The sequence below is a fragment of the Bufo bufo genome, chromosome 8 (assembly GCF_905171765.1).
Source record: "Bufo bufo chromosome 8, aBufBuf1.1, whole genome shotgun sequence".
In the NCBI taxonomy this organism is placed as follows: domain Eukaryota; kingdom Metazoa; phylum Chordata; class Amphibia; order Anura; family Bufonidae; genus Bufo; species Bufo bufo.
In genome coordinates this window covers 168,689,950-168,713,647 of record NC_053396.1, presented here as the reverse complement: position 1 = coordinate 168,713,647, position 23,698 = coordinate 168,689,950, and the positions used below count along the sequence as shown (strand labels likewise).

The window sequence follows — 23,698 nt, the reverse complement described above, 5'->3', positions numbered from 1 at the left end:
AAGTGTATTTCCTGCTGCCTATCCCTGTGAAATGTCGTCATCCAGGATGTGACCTATGTTGAAACGTAAATTTTAAGGGGAGTGTTAAGTTTGTGTTTCTGCCTCCCAGCGTGAATGTGGGCTGTGCCAACTCCTGTCCCTTGCTTACTAATAAAGTAGCGCAAACATATGGGGCTTTCCTATGAGATCAGTCAGAGAAATGGGAGAAGACACAGGGAAGATTTTAGGTGTCCTTGTAAGTTGTAGAGGTGACCGGGAGTCCAAAGACAGCACTCAAGCATCTTTCCCCATTGGAAGTAGGAAGAACTTGAATATGTTAGTTTTTTTTTTTTTAGAGGAACTTTTAGAATTTTATAATGAGGTGTTAATCTGGAAGTGCAGATTTTTCTTATGAGGGGTTAGGCTCATTGAAAATGGTATGGCTAAATTTATTTACAACCCATTTATTAATTTTCCACCCCAGACCAAACCCATATACACTGCTCAAAAAAATAAAGGACACCAAAATAACACATCTCTAGATCTGAATTAATTAAATATTCTTCTGAAATACTTAGTTCTTTACATAGTTGAATGTGTTGACAACAAAATCGCACAAAAATTAAAAAATGGAAATCAAATTTTTCAACCCATGGAGGTCTGGATTGGAGTCACACTTAAAATGAAAGTGGAAAAACACACTACAGGCTGATCCAACTTTGATGTAATGTCCTTAAAACAAGTCAAAATGAGGCTCAGTAGTGTGTGTGGCCTCCACGTGCCTGTATGACCTCCCTACAACGCCTGTGCATGCTCCTGATGAGGTGGCGGACTGTCTCCGGAGGGATCTCCTCCCAGACCTGGACTAAAGCATCTGCCAACTCCTGGACAGTCTGTGGTGCAACTTGACGTTGGTGGATAGAGCGAGACGTGATGTCCCAGATGTGCTCAATTGGATTCAGGTCTGGGGAACGGGCGGGCCAGTCCATAGCATCAATGCCTTCGTCTTGCAGGAACTGCTGACACACTCCAGCCACATGAGGTCTAGCATTGTCTTGCATTAGGAGGAACCCAGGGCCAACCGCACCAGCATATGGTCTCACAAGGGGTCTGAGGATCTCATCTCGGTACCTAATGGCAGTCAGGCTACCTCTGGCGAGCACATGGAGGGCTGTGCGACCCTCCAAAGAAATGCCACCCCACACCATTACTGACCCAATGCCAAACCGGTCATGCTGGAGGATGTTGCAGGCAGCAGAACATTCTCCACGGCGTCTCCAGACTCTGTCACGTCTGTCACATGTGCTCAGTGTGAACCTGCTTTAATCTGTGAAGAGCACAGGGCGCCAGTGGCGAATTTGCCAATCTTGGTGTTCTCTGGCAAATGCCAAAAGTCCTGCACGGTGTTGGGCTGTAAGCACAACCCCCACCTGTGGACGTCGGGCCCTCATATCACCCTCATGGAGTCTGTTTCTGACCGTTTGAGCAGACACATGCACATTTGTGGCCTGCTGGAGGTCATTTTGCAGGGCTCTGGCAGTGCTCCTCCTGTTCCTCCTTGCACAAAGGCGGAGGTAGCGGTCCTGCTGCTGGGTTGTTGCCCTCCTACGGCCTCCTCCACGTCTCCTGATGTACTGGCCTGTCTCCTGGTAGCGCCTCCATGCTCTGGACACTACGCTGACAGACACAGCAAACCTTCTTGCCACAGCTCGCATTGATGTGCCATCCTGGATAAGCTGCACTACCTGAGCCACTTGTGTGGGTTGTAGACTCCGTCTCATGCTACCACTAGAGTGAAAGCACCGCCAGCATTCAAAAGTGACCAAAACATCAGCCAGGAAGCATAGGAACTGAGAAGTTGTCTGTGGTCACCAGCTGCAGAACCACTCCTTTATTGGGGGTGTCTTGCTAATTGCCTATAATTTCCACCTGTTGTCTATCCCATTTGCACAACAGCATGTGAAATTGATTGTCACTCAGTGTTGCTTCCTAAGTGGACAGTTTGATTTCACAGAAGTGGGATTGACTTGGAGTTACATTGTGTTGTTTAAGTGTTCCCTTTATTTTTTTGACCAGTGTATTATCATACCCTAGACCAGACCTCCTAAGTATATTCAGAATGCCTCATATTATTACATCTTGGACCAGACCCCTGCATTAATATCGGACCCCAGAGCAGACCCAGTATAAATATCATCATTCCTATTCAGACTGTGTATTTGTATCAGACCTAAGCCAGACCCCTAACTTAAAGGGATTTTTTCAACTCCAAAACTAGAGTAAGCAGTGTATAGTGTGCTGACCAGCAGTAAAGTGCACTAAGAGGACTTCCAAGTTCGTGCACGTAATGGAGAGGAGTCCTCTCAATGCATTTTATTGCTGGTTTGTAGAAGCACAGCGTCAGAATGCAAGTGAGCATGAAGATAAAAATGACCTAACCGGACTTGGTGTCACTTACACTATACACTGCTTACTCTAGTTTGGGAAGTGTTTTGGAGCTGACCGATTCCCTTGAATTCAGAACCCAGATGAGAAGCTGCGCTGGTTCCTGATTCCATGAGGTGTCAGGACATTGAGTGTCATTTAAAAATCTGAGTTTGTGACTTTTAAAACATCATGTTTTCAACATTTTTTTCACAGATGGCTTTTTTTTTTTTGCTCTTGGCACTTTCCAAAATTGGAACATGGTAAAGGCGTTGTGTGGACAGGGCCATTGGCTCCACCGGATTTTATCATTTATACCAGTTTTTTGGTGTTTGGTGTACACTAGTGATGAGCAAATCGGTTCACACTGCTACATCCGATTCGTTCATCACATTAATTTACAAGTGGCAGAAGAACTGTCCCAAGTCTTGAGAGAAAAGCTTACTCTTGCACATGCGCCATTACTGTGAGTAGCGGCGCATGCATGAAAATAATAAGGAACTTAGACCCAGAATTGTGACGAGCACCACAATCAATTAAGAATCCACATTTGGATTAGTTAATGAGTATATTCTCACTTTAACAGCGCATGTGGAGATGATGATTTTCTCATGAAAAATACAATTTACTGGCAGTAGAGGGACAGTCCGCCTGCCAGAAATAAATTACTGTGAACAGATAGGATTTGTACGTACGTAGCTCTACGAACCAATTCACTAGTGTAACTGACTGATTTTATTCTAGGCTGCGAGGATGCAATTAAGGCCTTCGTATCCAAAAGTGTAGTGATGTTTTGCCTTGTAATTTCCAATTTTTGTTAAAGGGGTTTTCCAAGTTGTGTTTTTTTTTTTTTACTGATCCTAGTAAGCTCGCAGTAGCACCGTGTCCTTCTCTCAGCTCACAAAGCACAGCACCGTACATTGTGTATCACAGGCGTAGGCAATCTTGGGCACCCCAACTTTTGTGAAACTACAGCTCCCAGCATGCATACTTGCTGTGCTCTTCTATGAACTCTCATGGAAATGACTACAGCATGCTAGGGATTGTAGTTTCACAACAGCTGGAGTGCCCAAGGTTGGAGCGGCTGTACCTAGTATCGCAGCTCAGCCCCATTCACTTCAGTGGGGCTGAGCTGCACCTATGCCATGCGGTGGATGAACGTGACGTGACACGACCTAGGGTAATCTGCGAGCTCCAGTGCCTTCTCAAACAGCTGATCAGCGGGGGTCCCAGGTGTCCGATTCCTACCGGTCAAATACTGATGACCTATCCAGAGGATAGGTTCATTGGTAAAAAAAAATAATAATAATTGGAAAACCCGATTTAAAGGTCTTATGTCTGACCAATTTACGCTGAGTTGTAAGGTGTGTGAGCCTTTTACATACAGTTCTTTCTATCGTCATGTGTGGAATGTGGCTTGTATAAGCCTGAACGTGAAGATACATGTTTCGAGAAGTATGGAGAGCCTGATAGTTGCTGTAGGTTGCTGCATTCGTAAAATGAGCTGCTAATCTTCCAGAGATATATGGCCGTTGCCAGTCACGGCTGTAATCAGAGAGTAAATTGACTGTTACTGTGTGGCGTAAGAGCTAAAATGGGATATAAACGGGAGATACTGGGTAATTAGTGTCCAAGGCCTGAAATACAGTCTTTGCTTGGTTGCATCTAGATGGTTTGGCAGGTAGACAATGCTTAGCCTCCCTTCGGTAAATCTGTATTCGTGTGGGTGGGTAGATTTTGTTTTCTTATGCAGACTTTGGGAAACTTTTTTTTTTTTCTTTATTTTCCCACCTACATGTTTGTGCTTTTAAATCACACTGTGGCGAACTAGGAGAATGACTGACTACATTTTATAGCTTTTTATGACTGCATAGAATTTTACTTGGGTGCACACATGGGTGTGATAGATGAGGCACGAGATGGTAAAGGGGTTGCCTTTCATGCGGCTTGAATTATGAGCGTGTTCTGCCAAAACCTCCCAATCCCCCGCGATGGGACCACTAACCGGCTGTGAAATGCTTTGTACTTGTGCACAGGAGTCCTCTCGGTGCATCACATGGTTGGTTTGCAGGTGCACAGCAAGGAAATGGGGGTGAGTATCGACATACAAATGACTGATCTATACATGTATCAGCGTTCTTATTAGGGATTGCCGGAGGTGACAGATTCCCTTTAAAGGGCTGTCCAAATTATGTGTAGATGGCCGAAGTATGGCCAAGCAAGCGCCACTCTCTTCGTAAAGGAAGGGGTACCAAGTTGGGGACTGTCCACCATTTCTACATATTCCGATAGGGCGTGTGGATATAGGTTGTCCTGATGGGGACAACCCTCTTAATCGCTCTTTTTATGTAATCATGTACATAAATAATATTGTTTAATGTAAAGCTGGGTGTATTTAAATTGTATGGAGATTTATGGAAATTAACTGTTCACGATTGAGTTTTTCATATATATAGTTTTGTTTTTTTCTAGGTGTGAAGCTACACTGAAGGGAGCGCTTTTATAAGAAGTCTTTGACAAGGGTAAGTTTTTTATTCCGTTACCACAGTTGATTGTAAGTTGTATTTGTATAGAAGGTACTGTATGTGGCCTTTACTGGGTGTCTCTTGCTGATTCTTGCAATCACTGTCTTGTTAAAGGGATTCTGCACTGGAACCAGTCCCTACTTGTTAGAAGGCTATTTATATTAAGCGGACCCGAAATTGTCCTTCTGTGACCCCCAGAGATCAGTTGTAATCCATTTTGAAACCTATCAGTGTACGGTTTCTATGCAGCGCCCCCACAGGGGACGTTAACAATTGGACGCTTTCCATTCCTAAAATGTGTTATTGATCTAATTAAACTGGTTTTCCGATACTTAAATACTAATGAACTATCTTCTACACTAGGTGAGCAGGGAGAAGGCCACGGTGCCCACAGCAGCGCCGGAGTCTTCTCAAACAGCTGATTTGTGGGGGTCCCAGGTGTCGGACCCTCACAATCAGATACTGATGACCTATCCAGAGGTATTTAAATCTGTCCTTTTGAAGGACAGGACCTCCCGATAGACCCCTTTTATAGTCACTCTCAAAGAGGTGAAGAACAGAGTATTCCCCTATATTAACCCTAGACTCCTGGAAATGTGTTTCTCTGTTAAACTCTCAAGCTAGCACGTCAGTATTTTCAGCAGTTTTGTATATAGGGAATGGTCCGACGTTTAAAGGCATTGTCCGGGATTTTGATATTGATGGCCTATCCTCCGTAGCTGTGCCCATGTAATCAACCTCTCTCTAGTGGCCTGGGTGTTGTACCCCTTCAGTCCAGCAGTGAATCCAGCTCTGTCAGCTTATTGCCATCCCAAAAGGCACCAATAGGTTACCAAAGTAGTCGGCGGCCTAGCCAGATCTGCTGTAGTAATCTGTCTTAAAGGCTATGTACACCTTTGGGGAAAATTTTTAAAAATGATTGCATTGTACTTATTTTGAGCTAAAAATAATTTTTTCAGTTTATCTTTATTAACAATAGGAAATCCTTTTTTGTGTACAGAGCTACCTTTTTCGATTTTATTTTTTTTATTTATTTTTTGTCTTTTCAGTCATCTGAGGAGCAGACAGACTTCTTATCTCTGCTCTCTCACATTATAAACACTAGAGATGAGCGAATTTCCGCTTATGAAATTCGTTCACACTTCGTTTGTTGGTTAAAGATGAATTGCGTTATGGATTCCGTTACCACGAACTATAACGCAATTCTATGACAGAATGCATAACTGAATGGTTCCATTCCGTTTCCGTTATGCAGGAGAGGACTCCCCTGCATAACGGAAACGGGACGGATCCCTTTTGCAGCTCATAGACTTCTATTATGACTGAATAACGGAATGCCTCTAAAGCAGGGATGCCCAACCTGCGGCCCTTCAGATGTTGCAAAACGACAACTCCCAGCATGCCTGCACAGCCTACAGCAGGGCATTGTGGGAGTTGTAGTTTTACAACAGCTGGAGGGCCGCAGGTTGAGCATCCCTGCTCTAAAGGCATTCCGTTATAGAATTGTGTTATATTCCGTGGTAACGGAATCCATAACTCAATACACCTTTAACCAACAAATGAAGTGTGAACGAATTTCAAAATATGAAATTCGCTCATCTCTAATAAACACTCATTATAGCTCAGTTACTGATAAGACTGTGGCTTAAATAGGTCTTTATGACCTCTTAGTAGTTTAGAGATGAGGCTTCTTAGATGACCGGCACAGAAAAACTTTCTGACAGAACAGCTTCATATTTTTAATAAAGGCAATTTGAAAATATGATTTTTTTAGCCCAAAATAAGTTAAATGCCATCATAAAAAAAAAAATGCATCCAATGGTATACATGGCCTTTAAAGAGGTTATCCAACCTCCTATAATTCCTCCCAAAATGCTCTTGCAACTCATACAGGTTATACTTTTCCCCGACACCCGCGTCGCTCCTGATGCTCGCATGACCACCGCTAAGTCTCCCAAAACATCCAGCGACAGGAAGAGCAGCCAATAGCATTCCGCGACGGGGATGAACCTTCCTAGCGTCACCCACAGCGGCTGTTGTGTGGGCATCAGGAGTAACACGAGTTTCAGGGAGCAGGGTAAGTATAACCTGTATGTGGTGCCGGGCATTTTGGGGTCATTATAGGGGTTAGGTAACCCCTTTTAGGCTATGCCAGAGACGTGGGGTAATACAGTAGATTGCCTGATGTAACACAGACCGGCAATAATTCTTTGAAATACTAGATGCTTGATCGCTGCTTGGGTAGACACAAAGGTTAAGTTAAATAAAGTTCATTAAAATAAGGCTCACCCATCCCTCAAAACCATCCTGCTTTATTATTATTTATATATCACTGTGCATGGTGTAAAAGAGGTGGATTTGCATTTTTATTTAATTAGTTCCCTCCCCCCCTCAAAAAACAATTATGATTAATATTTTTTTTTAGTTTATTTGTTTCCCATTACAAAATGAGGCTCATCCTTAAAGGGAACCTGTCACATGGATTTTGGGTATAGAGCTGAAGACATAGACTGCTAGATGGCCGCTAGCACATCTGCAATATCCAGTCCCCATAGCTCTCTGTGCTTTTATTGTGTCAAAAAAACGATTTTATATATGTAAATGAAGTAAGTAAGAAGCCCAAGGAGCTGTAACTAATGTTTCCAGAGCCCAGGCACGCCCACTGTGAAGGAGCCCAGCACCGCCCCGCATCCGCCGAGTCTCCTCCTTACTCCCCGACGGCACAAAGCTAGAGCGCCGTAATCTTGCGATGCGCGAGCTAGCTCATGCGCAGTGTCGGCATAGTATTCCTTCCCTGTGCTGGCATCAGCCTCAGGGAGAGAACTGTGCATGCGTAAGCTCGCGCATCGCGAGATTACAGTGCTCTAGCTTTGTGACGTCGGGGAGCAAGGAGGAGATTCGGAGGATGCGGGGCGGTGCTGGGCTCCTTCACAGTGAACGTGGCTGGGCTAAGAGTCAGTGAACGCTGGACTCATCTCTGAAGCATGGAGGAGACAGGACTCATCTAAGGTTCATTTACATATATGGCGGGAACATTTATTTTAGGTTTTTCTCTGAACTGATAGTTCGTTCAGAATTGATTTTAATATCATTATTAATGTATTAAAAAGTATTTTTAGAAAAAATGAGTGGATAAATAGGCTTAGAAAGTTTTTCAGGCTACAGATATTGCTAACCTATCCTCAAGACAGGTCATCAATATCAAATCAGTAGTGTTCCCGCCCCCCCCCCCCCCCCCACCGATCAGCTGTTTTGGGCAGCTGGGGCACAAGAAACTTTACAGTGTAGTTTCCGTCCACTTTGTAGTGCAGCTCAGCACCCATTCAAGTGAATGGGAGATGAGCTGCAGAACTGCGGCTCCAGAAACTACACCCTGTACGAGCTTTCTACACTGTATAATTACTGGTGCCGCAGCTGCCTGAAGAAGCTGATCAGTGGGAGTACTGGATCCGCACCGACTTTATCCTCAGGTTAGGTCATCAATATCTGTACCCTGGAAAACCCCTATAAAGTTTCCCATAAGTAGTAAATGTACTAAAATATCAGAGGAAGTTATACTCTCCTCTTTTCTCTCCTGCTGCCTCCAGCATCACGCTCCGGCAGCACTAACGTTAACTTCCTAGCTGCAGCAGTGACGTCCTGTACACACTAGCTCACTGTGAAGCCAATCGATGACTTTAGCAGTATGCGACACCTGACGGCTGAGGCCAGTGATTGGTTGTACTGGTGATGTAGTGTGTACGGGACGTCACTGCAGGGAGGACCGGGCATAACACTGGAGGGAAGATGAGTGGTAAGTTATTTTTGTATTTTTACTGTTGCTGGGAAACGTTTCATTTAACGTGTAGCAGATTTTGAGATTTATTTGTCTTGTAGGAAACTGCAGCCGCCAATGATGGCACACACGACACAAATCTCCAAAGATGAACTGGAAGAGTTAAGGGAAGCATTTGGTAGAGTTGGTGAGTAGTTCAGGTTCCAGTTTTTATCAGTGTTTTCTATTGTTGGAGTGTTCTGTTTTTTAGTGCAGCATTTGTTCTCCTCATGTAAATTAGAAGCTGGCTTCAAAAGCTCTTCACGTCTGATAACATTCCAAAATGGAACGTGCTGTGATGCAGAGACCCTTAGGAAAAACGAAAGAATGGCAGTATCTAAACTTCTGTTCTTGTCAATCTCAACCTGTTTTCTGTGCTCCTTTTTAGGTGACACTTGTAACTCTTTATTGCTACATTGCACCAGTAGTTTGAAGAGGAGTGTCTCTGACAAGTTCAGTCAGCAACCTGCACTGGATGAGTTGGTGCTGGCACAGTTTCAGATTTACTGCAAAGAAAAAGGGGTCAGTCACCACATCCCAATGCGCAGGTGCGCGCTGCCATGGCTAGAAACAAAGAAAAAAAAACACACAATGCAACAGCACTCTGCAAACCAAATAAAGTACAATAATGCCATAGTAATAGAAAACATTCTGGTGCTAATGCTACCCGTATTTTGTAAATTTGAGATTCGTGGCAAATACATTTTGTACAAAATGATTTGGTCCTGTCTGCCACACGTCAAGGCGATCTTTGTAAGACGGGAGGAACTTAACACTAAATGCTACCTGTTATGTGCCATAACGACCACCATAAAATTCAGGGAGTGCAGGTTCCACATGCATGCTGGGTCCACTCTGCTTTTTATCATTTTATGGTGGCCTTGATGTTTGGCAGACGGGCCCAAATAATTTTGTACAAAGTGTATTTGCCAAGAATCTAAAATTTACAAAATAAGCGTAGGATTAGCACCAGAATATTTTCTATTACTATGGCATTATTGTATTTTATTTCGTTTGCAGAGTGCTGTTGCATTATGTGTTTTTTTTCTTACAGTTTCAGATTTAGACACTTTTAGACACAAGATGGTTGATTCTATATTTTAAACAAGGCCTCTTATGTAAAGGAAGAGTTACAATCTGCTTCATTGTTGATTTGAGTGACTATTCATGGGTTTAGTATAAACTGCCAGTGGTGCTTGGTCAATGTTCACATAACCAAGGTGGTGCACCCTTTATTTTGGGTTCTGCAGCAGGGTATATGTTGAGGCAGTGTCACATTAATACTGGATGACATCTCCCCTACTTGTTATATATTCTGTCACTCTGGCATGGTAACTGTCATACACATGCTGGCTATCCTTCTGTGGTAGGTCATTCCAAGCTCTTCCAACGTGGATCGGTAATTCAGCCAAGGCGGTTGTTAGCTCCTGTGCATGGGAGATCTGCCTCCCCATCCAGTCCTAGATATTCTTGATGGGGGAGAGAGCTGACGATTGGATTGACCAAGGGGGGTCCTGCACATTGTATAGAACAGGCAGTATGTGGTTGGGCGTTAACTTGTTGGAACACTACCTCTCTCAAGTCAAAGAGTAGGACTGTTTCTACAATGTCTTGGACATACCGTGTTCAGTGTTCCCTCCATGAATACCAAACGGGAATGGCCATGGTAGCTAATGGCGCCACAGATCATGGCACCTTGTGTTCGTTCTATGTGTCTCCAGACTATGCATGATGGTAGTAGGTGCTCTCCCGCCCTTCTGAGAACTTTGATGTGGCCATCATTTAACTCTATTGTTTGCCATTGATGGCTGCATCAGAGTTTGCAGGAGGGCCTGCAGCCATTATGTGAAAAGCGGCGACACACAGAACCTACACCAGGTGTCAAACCTCCACTGATCAGGCATTGATGACCTATCTTGAGTATAGGTCATCAATATCTACAACCAGAAATACTCTTTAAAGGAGTATTTCAATTAGATTAGATTGGTGGTTGTCCTACTGCTGTGACCCCACTGATCCTGAGAATGGGGGCCCTATGGCCCCTGCAGCCCCCTGAAATGATCAGAGCAGCCGATTGGGGAATTAGTGCAGCCGCTCCATTCATTTCTGGGAATCCTGGAGATAGTCAAGAGCTGTACTTGGGTATATCTCCGGAACTCCCTTACGAATGAATGGAGCAGCCACACGAGTGTGTGACAGGCTGATCCGTTCATTTCAGGGGGCCTGCAGGGGGTAAGGGGTCCCAGCGGTAGGACCCCCACTGATCTATTAGTTACCCCCTGTCTTTTGGATAGTGAGTAACTTAATCTAACCGGAGTACCCATTTAATATTGATCTTGAGCTATTTTGGGCATTGTCCAGTAGATGTTTGCCCTGTTCAAGCAACTCCCTTCTTGGACACATGGAATCTCGTAGGAGTTTGTATGTTGGCATCAAAGCTTGTCTTAATTGTGGTATATTTATAGTGGTTCTTTCATGTCCTGTTACCCAAATCTCATTGTCTGATATGGGGAATCTCATGTAGAATTTCCCTTTTGAGAAATAAGAATTGGTAGCTTCATTACTTCATGCTGGTCGCTTCATTACTCTTCATGCTTTATATTACCATACCTTCGGTTTTGAGCAAGTTTCAGCATATCTGTCATTTTGGGTGAGTCACTGAATAACAATTCTGTAATTTCCTGTGTATAAAGTCAATGAACGAATCGTCATGTTGCTTTAACATGCTTGTGCATAGGAAATTAACTTGCTGCACACACATTATTCAGACTGCCTCCATTGTCCTGAGACAAAGTAAGGGTGTAACGCGAGACGAACACAACATAAATGGAAACACATGCAAGCAGTTTCTTGGTCTGTGGCATAGCAGGAACCGACTAAAAAGAATGAGAGGCCGCAAGTGTCATATCATGGCATGCTTGGAGTTTCTGCTTGGCAGAACAATAACTTAGTAGTCCTACCATATCCAGTATAACATCAAAAAATTTCAATTTCTGGACCTGTCTCTGGAGTTTAATCAGACCACCACCTTTCTCCCAATCTCAAAAACTGCAGACTACCTGTAAAGAAGGTAGGTATCCATATGGAGTACTAACTCTTTGGCTCAAAGCTACATCACTTACGTAAAATCATTCTTAGAACTTAAAGTGGTTTTCTCACCTCTGACATTGATGGCTCAGAGGTGGGACCCACATCTACCTGACATTGAAATATCCTAGTGCTATGCCATCAATGTCTTAGACTACATTTACCCTAACGTTTTTGCTGGATCCGGCAGGGCTCAGCAAAACCGCTTCAGTTACTAATAATACAACCATCTGCATCCGTTATGAACGGATCCAGTTGTAATGTCTTTAACATACCCAAGACACATCTGTCATGAACTCCATTGAAAGTCAATGGGGGGCGGGTCCGTTTTCTATTGTGTCAGAGAAAACTGATCCGTCCCCATTGACTTGCATTGTGGGTCATGACGGATCCGTCTTGCTCCGCATCCCATAACGGAAAGAAAACCTCAGCATGTTGCGGTTTGCTCTGAGAATGGAACGGAATGCATTTTGGAGCATTCCGTTCTGTTCAGTTACGTTTTGTCCTTATTGACAATGAATGGTAACAAAACCGTAGCGTTTTTTTCTGCTATTGAGATCCGACATAGTGTGAAAGTAGCCTTAGATCACTAATCATTCTCCACCTGCAATCCCCCCGACACAGGATGTTTTCATCGGCGCATGGGGAGAAGCGGTGGTGCAGGAGGGGAGTGGGGTAAGTATATTCCCTGTGAGGGGCTCGGCATATATGGGAGGGGGGGGGGGCGCAGTTTATAGTGTTTGATTAAAATATGAAATCTGTGATATTTTTTTCTAATGGAATTGTGCATATTTTAAGGATGTTAAAATAACGGAAGTAAAAACACAGAAGAGCTGTTTGAGGTTATATATTGACATTAATGTCTTAATTATTAATATATGAATTAGTGTCTAATGACTCCATATTTGCAGTGCTTGGCTTCTTACCCTGGCGCTAGAATGCACTTTGCGTTCCCAGAGGCGGCGGCAATGACGGGCCCGCACTTGTGAGAGAGCGCGCACAGGAGTTTAAAAATGCCACAGAGCTGGGACTACTAGCAGAGGAAGCGCCCCAGTATGTTCCTACACGGCGCACATTTAAGGAGACAAAAACCAAACCGGAAAAAAAAAACCATAGGCAAAGTGCCGTTGGTTAATCGGGCTGATGGTCTGTTTTGTTTTCCTCTCAATTATTTGTCCAGCCCTATTTGAAATCAGCGGGTTGTTCATGTAATGAGATGTAACCACTCTTCACGCTGGCTAATAGTTGAAGGTGCTGTATAAGGGACAACTCTCCCTTTATTCATTTAAGAATTCTGAATGGAGTTTCTGAAGCATAAAACCTCTCTCAAAATATAGCCGGGCCAAATCTTCAAATAATGGAAAATATTATTATAAATGTTTTGTATATTTTTACAGACCACTTTTTGTCTCTTGGCAAAAATTGAGGAAACTATAAATTGTTATACAGTATTGCTGCATTCTAGCTCCCCCAGTGAATAATGGAGGCCGTGGTTCCTTCTTTTCAGGGCTCAGGAAGGGTTCTGTAGATGGAGTCGCACTGTATCCTAATATACGTTTGCTACCTGAACGATAAAGAATTTCAGTGATCATCCAAGTGCTTCTGTTCACCACTTGCCATCTGAATCGGCGCTCAAGTGTTCTGTTAGCAATCCACTAAATAGCACAGTGCCTTTGAGAAATAGGAGCGTTCCAAGAATGACTGAAGGCAGCAACTCTCACTTTGCAGAAATTATACTTTCCTGTCCATTATCAATGTGGCATCACCTAGACAATTTTGGATTTTACTGCAACTTTTTTTTCCTACTGGGAAATGTTAAAAATGTAGAGTATAAATTAGCAGATTGCTAGGGCCATGTGAAGACTGTGTCTGAGTTCTTCATCAGCAGTAGATGTTGAGAAGGTTTTTCTAACGTACACCTCTAACCATATAGAGTGAAATTCATCATTCCGTTACACCAGTGATGGCTAACCTCCGGCACTCCAGCTGTGGTGAAACTACAACTTGTAGTTTTATCACAGCTGGAGTGCTGGAGGTTAGCCATCACAGCCCTACACCACAGTTTTTGCAGTTAAAATGTCATATCGTATGGTTTTGTCCTTAGATCAGGAATGTTGGAGATGCCACAAAGAGACTGGATCCTAAGCATATCTTAAGCATATTTGGTGGACCTGTCCACTTTTGGTCTGCAGTTGAGAAATTGGTCAGCCAGATTTGCAAGTGCCGGTTCCTTTTGATGCCAGAGATGGTATGCCAGTTTTGTATGGAGGTGTAATAGGGCATTCAATGCATTTAGGGGGGTGGTCCTGGTCAAGACAATCTCCTGAACTCCAAACTGAATGTCAGAATGGGAAAGAAAGGTGATTTAAGCAATTTTGAGCGTGGCATGGTTGTTGGTGCCAGATGGGCCGGTCTGAGTATTTCACAATCTGCTCAGTTACTGGGATTTTCACGCACAACCATTTCTAGGGTTTACAAAGAATGGTGTAAAAAGGGAAAAACATCCAGTATGCGGCAGTCCTGTGGGCAAAAATGCCTTGTGGGTGCTAGAGGTCAGAGGAGAATGGGCCGACTGATTCAAGCTGATAGAAGAGCAACGTTGACTGAAATAACCACTCGTTACAACCGAGGTATGCAGCAAAGCATTTGTGAAGCCACGACACGCACAACCTTGAGGCGGATGGGCTACAACAGCAGAAGACCCCACCGGGTACCACTCATCTCCACTACAAATAGGAAAGAGGCTACAATTTGCACGAGCTCACCAAAATTGGACTGTTGAAGACTGGAAAAATGTTGCCTGGTCTGATGAGTCTCGATTTCTGTTGAGACATTCAAATGGTAGAGTCCGAATTTGGCGTAAACAGAATGAGAACATGTATCCATCCTCTGATGGTTACTTCCAGCAGGATAATGCACCATGTCACAAAGCTCGAATCATTTCAAATTGGTTTCTTGAACATGACAATGAGTTCACTGTAGTAAAATGGGCCCCACAGTCACCAGATCTCAACCCAATAGAGCATCTTTGGGATGTGGTGGAATGGGATCTTCGTGCCCTGGATGTGCATCCCTCAAATCTCCATCAACTGCAAGATGCTATCCTATCAATATGGGCCAACATTTCTAAAGAATGCCATCAGCACCTTGTTGAATCAATGCCACGTAGAATTAAGGCAATTCTGAAGGCAAAAGGGGGTCCAACACCATATTAGTATGGTGTTCCTAATAATTCTTTAGGTGAGTGTATGTCATACCTGCAATTTTTTTTGTTTATTACGATGAATCCAACATTCACAGTGAAACTGCTGTTCAATCCATCTCAGCATTCATATATTGCTCTGTGTAGATAGGCAATGATGAACAACTAAAAAATGATTCCTTAGCATGTTCTGGTTGATGATGCCACATAATCGTTCACAAATCTCAAACAGAAAGAACGTGTTCTTCAGGGGATTATTGTCCTATGATGTGCCTTTTGCATTATATATGTATTATTTGCAAGTACAAGAACAGCTTCGTCTAAGACCATACGTCATTATTTGGCATTGGAGACATAAATGTTTAATGTGTCGAGTGTTCACGGCAGGATGAACATCCAGGCCTTTAATGAGAACATTTTGCTAAATAATTTCATGGAGACAATTGTAGGCCCAGTGACTCCTTCACTGGAAAAGACATTACTAGCATTTAGTAATGCTATTTACATAATGTATTCTGCACATTGCTGAATCAGGATCAGGAGGAACAGCTTTTTATGGAACTTTTTCTCACATCCTGTTTTTTCAAGCTATTTCAAGTCCATTTTTGAAGGAAGCCAAGCCATGGCGCTGTTTTCCGCTTATGCCACCTGTACAGTCCCCTTCAAACTAGTTTGACTTTTAACCCTGTCTGTTCTAAAGGAACGTTACATTTGAGCACGGTGCCCAGCATTTGACACTGTGAGAATGGACTGGGGTGTCTAGATTTTTTTCACTGAAGAGAAGAAGGAAAATATTTTTCCAGACAAGGAACATGTGTTTGCACTCAAGAAGGTGCACGAGTGACCCACTGTAAACCCTCCTTCCTCCAAAAGGTTCAGATGTCTCATACAGTATTTAACTACTAAGTATTGTAGAGTCTACTATAAACTAGGCTTCTGAACGAATGTAGTCTAGTTAATGATTATTAATGGTTGTTTATAGTTTAAGGGCCATTTAGACCCTTGAAATTTTTTAGCAGCCAATCAACGTTACCTTTCATAGACATCAGTAGAAACTTTCCAGAAATGTGGGTGTCAGTAGCAAATATCTAGTTATAAGTTTGCTAGGATTTGTCCACCCCTTGTCATTCTAGTTGATCATCATTACTGATATACATGGAGTTCCACTTCCAATGTAGATGATGACTAGTCCATGTGGCTGTAGTTTGGCTTCTAGGGATGCAATTATCTTGACATAAATGCCCGACATCAAGAGTTGGGCAGCTCGGTCACATACCGGCTCGGCATTCTGTTGTGTAGTCCGCTGTATCATGACTTCTGCAATTGCTTGACCATGATCCGTAGGGATACATAGTTAAATCAAGGCGCAGTGTACACGTGAATGTTCGTGTGAGATTTCCATGAAGTCTCTTGAACCACGAAAAGTAACTTCCTTTGAAGTACGTTATGTGATATGCTTAGGTTTGACTTGATATCTGTGGTGTTCGAGCCATGTCACAGAAGGTTGGGCTGATTCAATGTGTGTGACTCAAAGCAACGTCATTTAGCAAATCTTACAGCGGACTGCACCTTTTTGTATGACTTGTGATTGTTTCATAACATTTCCATCCAATAGACTTCAAGAATTTGACATGCATAGCGGTGGAAGATATTTATGGATTGATTAGAATACAAGTTGCATCACACAGCAAGACCTCTGGGCTTGTCAGCTCAGGTTCATAACACAATATTATGAGATTATTATAATTATAATTTTTGTGTTCCCACAGTTTTGTATGTGCTGTGCATGTACAACAATTACATGGACTTCTTTAACATGTCCATTTCAGTCATTGTGTTCTGAGGGACGTTTTATCATCTTCTCATTAATTGTTTGTTCCGGTTGTAGATCTGGACAGCAATGGATACATATCAGATTATGAGCTCCATGATCTATTTAAAGAAGCCAACCTTCCTCTTCCCGGATACAAAGTGCGAGAGATCATTCAGAAGCTGATGAGTGATGGCGATAAGAATAAAGATGGAAAGATTTGCTTTGAAGAGTTTGTTTTTGTGAGTATGACGGATTACATACCTTGTATTTTCCTTGTCACCCGCTGCCTTCCTCTGTGCTTTAAAAACAGAGCATTGTGTCTTACTCTGCATCTTCCTCCTATTTATGTGATGGAGGAAGGAGGCCTCTGCTGTTCTATTCTACAGGGTTTGAACAGTAGGATTTGACCATTCATGATCAACCACAACCATCCATAACTGCATGCTCTGCAATGCAGGGAGCCAAAGGGGGGAATTTATTAAACTGTTTACTCCAGTTTTCTGGCTTCAAATAGTTGCACGTTTTCACACAAGCCCTACTTGTGGGGTATTTTCACAGCAAGAACTGCCACAAATTATACCTGAAATCTACGTCAAGTAGGAGTTGGCGTAGACTTCAGCTCTGACGCACAAACTTCCTGAGATGAGCATCAGTCCCCAGTGTAACTCTGATACGGTCTTAATATATCCCCCTCGCCCACAAGTGTTGGAATACTCTCCTACCCGATAGTGACATTAGGCATGGGAGAGCTACAACTGCATGTTGGCAACAGTCCAAAAGCAGCTATTATCATGTATGGGTCCCATTAACTAGAGTAGGAACCATGCACGTTACCTCTATCCCGCCCAGCTTGCAGTTGTGTCTCTCTCTTCGACCAATGTCTTATCGGAAAGGAGAGTGTCTGTACAAACCCTTTGGGCCGATGCAAATGTCTAACTGGAGATCCCTCAGAATGATGATCACTATTATTATGTGAGGCATACCTTAGGCTCACTTAGGTGTTGTGGTTACTGTTGGCGTGTGCTGGTATTGTGTACTCCAGTAATCTTATAGTACATCTTGGAGTTTATTTTCTGGGTTAGTAAACCTTGCAGGAGATCTGTATCATGGCCAAGTATTTGGTTTTGAGCTGGGAAATTGTCCTTTACAAGGCTTTAACGCTTCATATTCAGACAGGGCCAAAAGCCAAGTAGTTGATGGTCCGAAACAATTGCTAATAATGCGTCCATAGTGATGAATGGTATATATGATGAATACTTTTACTGCCTGTCGAGAATCATTTTATTATGTTGCTTCTCAATGAAATATAACATGTTTACTTATCTAAGTCAGGAAACCTCCAATACAGCTCCTGACTTTGGCAATATGGTGCTCACATGAGTGACTGCACTTTTCTGCAGTTAAAGGGGTGTCTTATCATAGACAATGGGGGAATATAGCTAGGATATGCCCCCATTGTCTTATGGGTGCTGGGATCCGCACCTATATCGAGAACGGAGCCCCGAAAGTTGTGGAGGGCACACTCTGCATGCGCAGCCACCCTCCAATCATTTTCTATAGGGCCCTTCGGCTATTTCCGTCGAGCCCATAGAAGTGAATGGATTTGGTGGCCGGTCATGCGAGGTACGCTCCCATTCAATTCTATGGGGAGTTGGCTTGGTGGTGGCCTGACCGGGGTCCTCCAGCCACCACCTCTCTGGCTCCATTCCCAATAAAGGTGCGGGACCCACCGCTGGGACCCGCACTTTTAAGACAATGAGGGCACATCCTAGCGATATGCCCCGATTGTCTGTGATGAGACAGCCCCTTTAAATAAGATTATATCACTTTCTGGGGGCAGATTTTTTAAGAACAATGTTGTGTATGTTGGTCTTATTTAGCCCTGCGGTGGTGTGACACCGAGAGAATCTTGCGTCTAAATAATTGCGGTGCCGTGCGTCAGAACTGAAATCTACTCCAGTCAGGGGCTTGAATACATTTCTGGTGTATGTGTTAAAGGGAACCTGTCACATTGAACATGGGGTCTGAGCTGAAGGAAGCACGTTAGAGCAGTAGGAACTGAGCAGATTGATATAGTTTTATGGGAAAAGATTCAGGCTAACCTGTATTTCATTCATCCAGGAGGCGGTCCTATCAGTGACTGACAGCTATCTCTGTATACACAGTCATAGAGGGAAGGCTGTCAATCACTGATAGGACCGCCTCCTGGACTTCAAAGCCCAGAAAGAGCAGGAAATTAAATGAATGAAATATAGGTTAGACTGAATCTTTTCCCACAAAACTATTTATCAATCTGTTCAGCTCCTCCAGCTCTATAGCACGTAGCCTGTAGCTTACATTGCATTTTCATGGTGAAATGTTACCTTTAAATGAGGTGGGTGCATTGGTCCTGCCCACAACCTGCATTTTCCTACTCTTTCCGCCCACTTTACAGAAAAGTGCTGCGGGTGTCGGAAAAACATCAAACATTTCCATGCAAGAAAACTGGTGTATAGCTATAATAATCCCCCCCCCCCCCCCCCATATGTTCCTTTATAGAATTACAGAGCAGAAATCTTCTGCTCCAATCTTTAAGGGATGCTGCCAAGATTAAAACGTATTCCCTATCTACAGGATAAGTATCTGATTAGTGTAGGTCGTGTTCTCTTGTCCGAATGAACTCGTAGGTCAATTTTGGGCATTGCTACTCTATTCATTTTCTGTGGGACCTGGGGAGATAAAGTACAGTACATGTTGAACCTGCGATATATTCATATGGGGGAATGAGGCCCTTATTCTGTAGATTGGTGGGGGTTCCAGCAGTCATACCCTAACCAATCGGTTATATCCTAGGGGATTACTTTTAAACTTGACACAACCAATTTTAAGGTGTCTACACACATTTGATGAACGCTATCCACCAGAGACAGTAATCGGGCATATTCCTTCTCTCCTTACTGAGAGAAGGGGGAGATGGGTCCTGTGTACCTGTGTATGGAGGGGTCAGAAGGAATAGCTGTCAGGCAGCAAGTATTCAGCCAAAGTTGTGCGGCCATCTTTAAACTCTGGACATCAAAGTTCTGCCAAAAGAGTTTAACCCTACTGCTGTGCCTGCTTGTATTAGGCTACTTTCACACTTGCGGCAGAGTGATTCGGCAAGCAGTTCCGTCGCCGGAACTGCCTGCCGGATATGGTAAAACGTATGCCAACTGATGGCATTAGTAAGACTGGTCAGGATCCTGATCAGTCTTAAAAATGCCTGATCAGTCAAAAAAATGCATTGAAATGCCGGATCCGTCTTTCCGGTGTCATCCGGCAAAACAGATCTGGCATTTTTTTTCCCACATTTTTTTGTTCTGTGCATCCCCAGACCGGAAGGATGGATCCGGCATTCCGGTATTTTGAATGCCGGATTCGGCACTAGTACACTTCTATGGAAAAAATGCCGGCATTCAGGCAAGTCTTTCGTTTTTTTTCGCTGGAGATAAAACCGTAACATGCTACGGTTTTCTCTTTTGCCTGATCAGTCAAAATGACTGAACTGAAGACCTCCTGGTGCATCCTGAACGGATTGCTCTCCATTCAGAATGCATGGGGATAAAATTGATCAGTTCTTTTCCGGCATTTTAACGGAACTCGGTGCCAGAAAAGAAAAACGCTAGTGTGAAAGTACCCTTTATCCATGTGTTTTTCTCATTGTAGTTTGCATAGTGTTTCATATATTCATTGTTTATAGCCCCACATTTGGTGTATTGGTTATTTTTATGCATTTTCTTTTTATCTTACAGCTTCATTTTTATTTTTTAATTTTCCTTTGGATTATTTATTCTGTTCCTCACCTATTGGGTTTGAATTCTGAGTTACCTTGTAAGTTGGATGTGACTCCTGTGTGGTCGGCACCATCACCTGTTGTATTACTTTGCACACTGAGCACTTATTTGCATGCAACAGATTTGTTTCGGACATTCATCTGAATAGTGCTTGCAGAAAACCTTGCACATTCTACAGAAACCACCCCATTCAGATGTATGGAACATGCCCTTATCATTGCACATTCTGTGTGTCTGACACACAGGAATATATCCGCTGCAGTAGGTGTAACCGCACATAAAGGGATTCCTTTCTACTTCACCTTCTCAAAATACCATTATTTTGTTTGATTTTCAGACAGTGTCAGGACCTGTGATACATTTTTATGTGATCTATTTTATCTACACCTCCTCTGTTGACTTGTGTCCCCATGGTAACAGACTGCAAGTTGTGTAGTCAGATCCTGCACTCATACATACTCCCTTCTTTGTCCAAACTTCTTAGCAACCCATAGTTGGTAGATTAGCAAAAGGTAGGGGGTAGAAAAATGGCAACGTAACTGCAGTATTAGACTTCATTCACACTTTCGTTTCTGTCATGAAATCTGTGATAAGATGGTCAGTGATTCATCCGTGAAGATTTATGTTAAGAATCCGTGTTTGGTCTTTTGTGTCCGTTTTTTGCTCTCCATGTGTCATCCGTGTGCCACAGAGATTGCATAGCTGAAAATTTTTTTTTTAGAGCATCTCCTATATATGGTACTTGAAACACGGTTAGCGCCTGTGTTGGGAACGTTTTTTTTTTTTCACTGACCCATAGACTATATAATAGGCGTGAGGGATCCGTAAAAATGGACAAAAATAGGGCATGCTTCCGTGCTAAAACACAGATGTATGAATACACACATTAAAATGAATTGGTATGTGTGCTGTCCGTGGAGAACACGGACAGCACACGTCTGTGAATCAGTGACTTGTGAATAATGCCTTAGACTGTATTGAGATTTTAACATAGAGGCACCTAAGCTGGCGGATGATTAAGACATCTTACCATTCTACAGGCACACACCTGTGTTACTGTCTGGAGCACTTGTGTGTGAGTTTAGTCACGGAGCATGTGTTATTGCCTGTGATATAAAGAATTGCATCAAGGCGTTTAGTGGCTGAATGGAGGGTTTGTCTACCTCATTGTCTTCACTGGCGTTTGTCACAATGGATTTCATTCCTGCATTGCACTTGCAGTGATGGGGTAAAATGGTACTTTTTAAAAGATTCATGCTTAATTGAACTAGTAGGCCCAAAGCCTGAGGCTTCACTACTGTGAGATTCTGGTGACAACATTGTGATTTCAGTCAGGCACAGAGTTGTCGTGCAAACCTAAGGAAGACGGAACTAACCCTAATGCAACTAGATCTACAACCGACCTGGTTTGAATTGTTATATAATTGTATAGCATGGTTTTAAAAGGTTGTATGTCTGTCAAGTTCAACCAGGGGTTTCCACCATTGACCCAGGTGAAGGCAAAAAAACCTCATAAGACATAAGCCCCACGGATAATAGTCTTGGGGGTGCATCTCTGAGCACAATATGGCATTTAGATGGGGCCTGCAGGGGAGTGTCTTAGGATTGGATCCCACTACAATGATGGAGTGAATTGGGATGACCAGCAGCACCAGGCACAACAGTTTGTGCCTCCATTGCACAGATCACAGAGCATGTCTAGAAAACTCTCCCATAGAAGCCTGAGGTCCCCTCCAACTTTTTTTTTTTTTTTTTAGGCCTAGTGACCAGTTCACAATTTATTTATTATATATAATATAGTGATGTGGAAAAAAAAATCCTAAAACTTGATTCAAACAGTAGTTCACATTCCATCTAAGGGTTTATTTTTTTAAATTAATTTATAAAAAAATTTCCCCCCATTTTCCCGTAATGCACTTTTGACTGGGGTTGTGCAGGTCATAAAAATAATGTTCATTTATTCTGTTATAGAATTCTGAAATAATAGAGGGGTCCTCATTTATTGGTCAGAGTGGAGAACCGGCATCTTTTTCTCTGAATGCCCTATCCTTTGCCACCCTGACGACCAATTGAATTAAATGAATATTGTGTAATTCTTAACTTCTCCTGTGGTGGCGCTGCTGAGGAATGGAACACTTAGGCTACTTTCACACTAGCGTTGTTTTAATCCGGCGTTCAATTCCGACACCGGAACTGCCCGCCGGATCCGGAAAAACATGTGAAAACGGATTACATTTGAATCCTGATCAGAATTTTGATCACAATGAAAAAATGCATTGGAAAAAACGGATCCGCCATTTATGGACTTTAACTTTTTTTTCACATTTTTCGGGTTTAACATGCAAAAGGCAGATCCGGTTTGACTGAACACACAGCGCCGGATCCGGCGTTAATGCAAGTCAATGGGAAAAAGACCGGATCCGGCGTTCAGTCAAAGTTTTCAGGATTTTTGGCCGGAGGTAAAAATACAACATGCTACGTTTTTCTGAAAAGCCTGATCAGTCAAAAAGACTGAACTGAAGACTTCCTGATGCATCCTGAACGGATTACTCTCCATTCAGAATGCATTAGGATAAAACTGATCAGTTCTTTTCCGGATTTTTGAGCCCCTAGGACGGAACTCGGCGCCGAAAATGAAAAACGCTAGTGTGAAAGTACCCTTAGTGCAAGGTTTCCCCACAGGTTACAGCTGAGGCTAGTTTCACACTGGCGTTTTGAATTCCGTTTGTGAGATCCGTTTCAGGGATCTCACAAGCGGCCCAAAACGGATCAGTTCAGCCCCAATGCATTCTGAATGGATAAGGATACGTTCAGAATGCATCAGTTTGGCTCCGCTCCGCTCTGTATACGGACATCAAAACGCTGCTTGCAGCATTTTGTTGTCCGTCTGGCGATGCGGAGCCAAACGGATCCGTCCTGACTTACAATGTAAGTCAATGGGGACGGATCCGTTTTCACTGACACAATATGGTGCAGTTGAAAACTGATCCGTCCCCCATTGACTTTCATTGTAAGTCAAAACTGATCCGTTTTGACTTAGATTTT

General features: G+C 43.1%; 1 protein-coding gene across 4 annotated transcripts in view; it reads left to right on the top strand.

Annotated features, from left to right (window-relative positions):
* The window catches only part of PLS3 (plastin 3), an 87,664-nt gene that overhangs the window by 36,780 nt on the left and 27,186 nt on the right, over positions 1 to 23,698 (top strand). For all 4 annotated transcript variants that reach the window (XM_040406457.1, XM_040406458.1, XM_040406459.1 and 1 more), the window contains exons 2-4: positions 4,876 to 4,925; positions 8,805 to 8,890; positions 16,920 to 17,083. In XM_040406457.1, coding sequence (XP_040262391.1) covers positions 8,821 to 8,890; positions 16,920 to 17,083 — 234 coding nt within the window. In that variant the 5' untranslated portion in view covers positions 4,876 to 4,925; positions 8,805 to 8,820. The remainder of the gene's footprint in view (positions 1 to 4,875; positions 4,926 to 8,804; positions 8,891 to 16,919; positions 17,084 to 23,698) is intronic.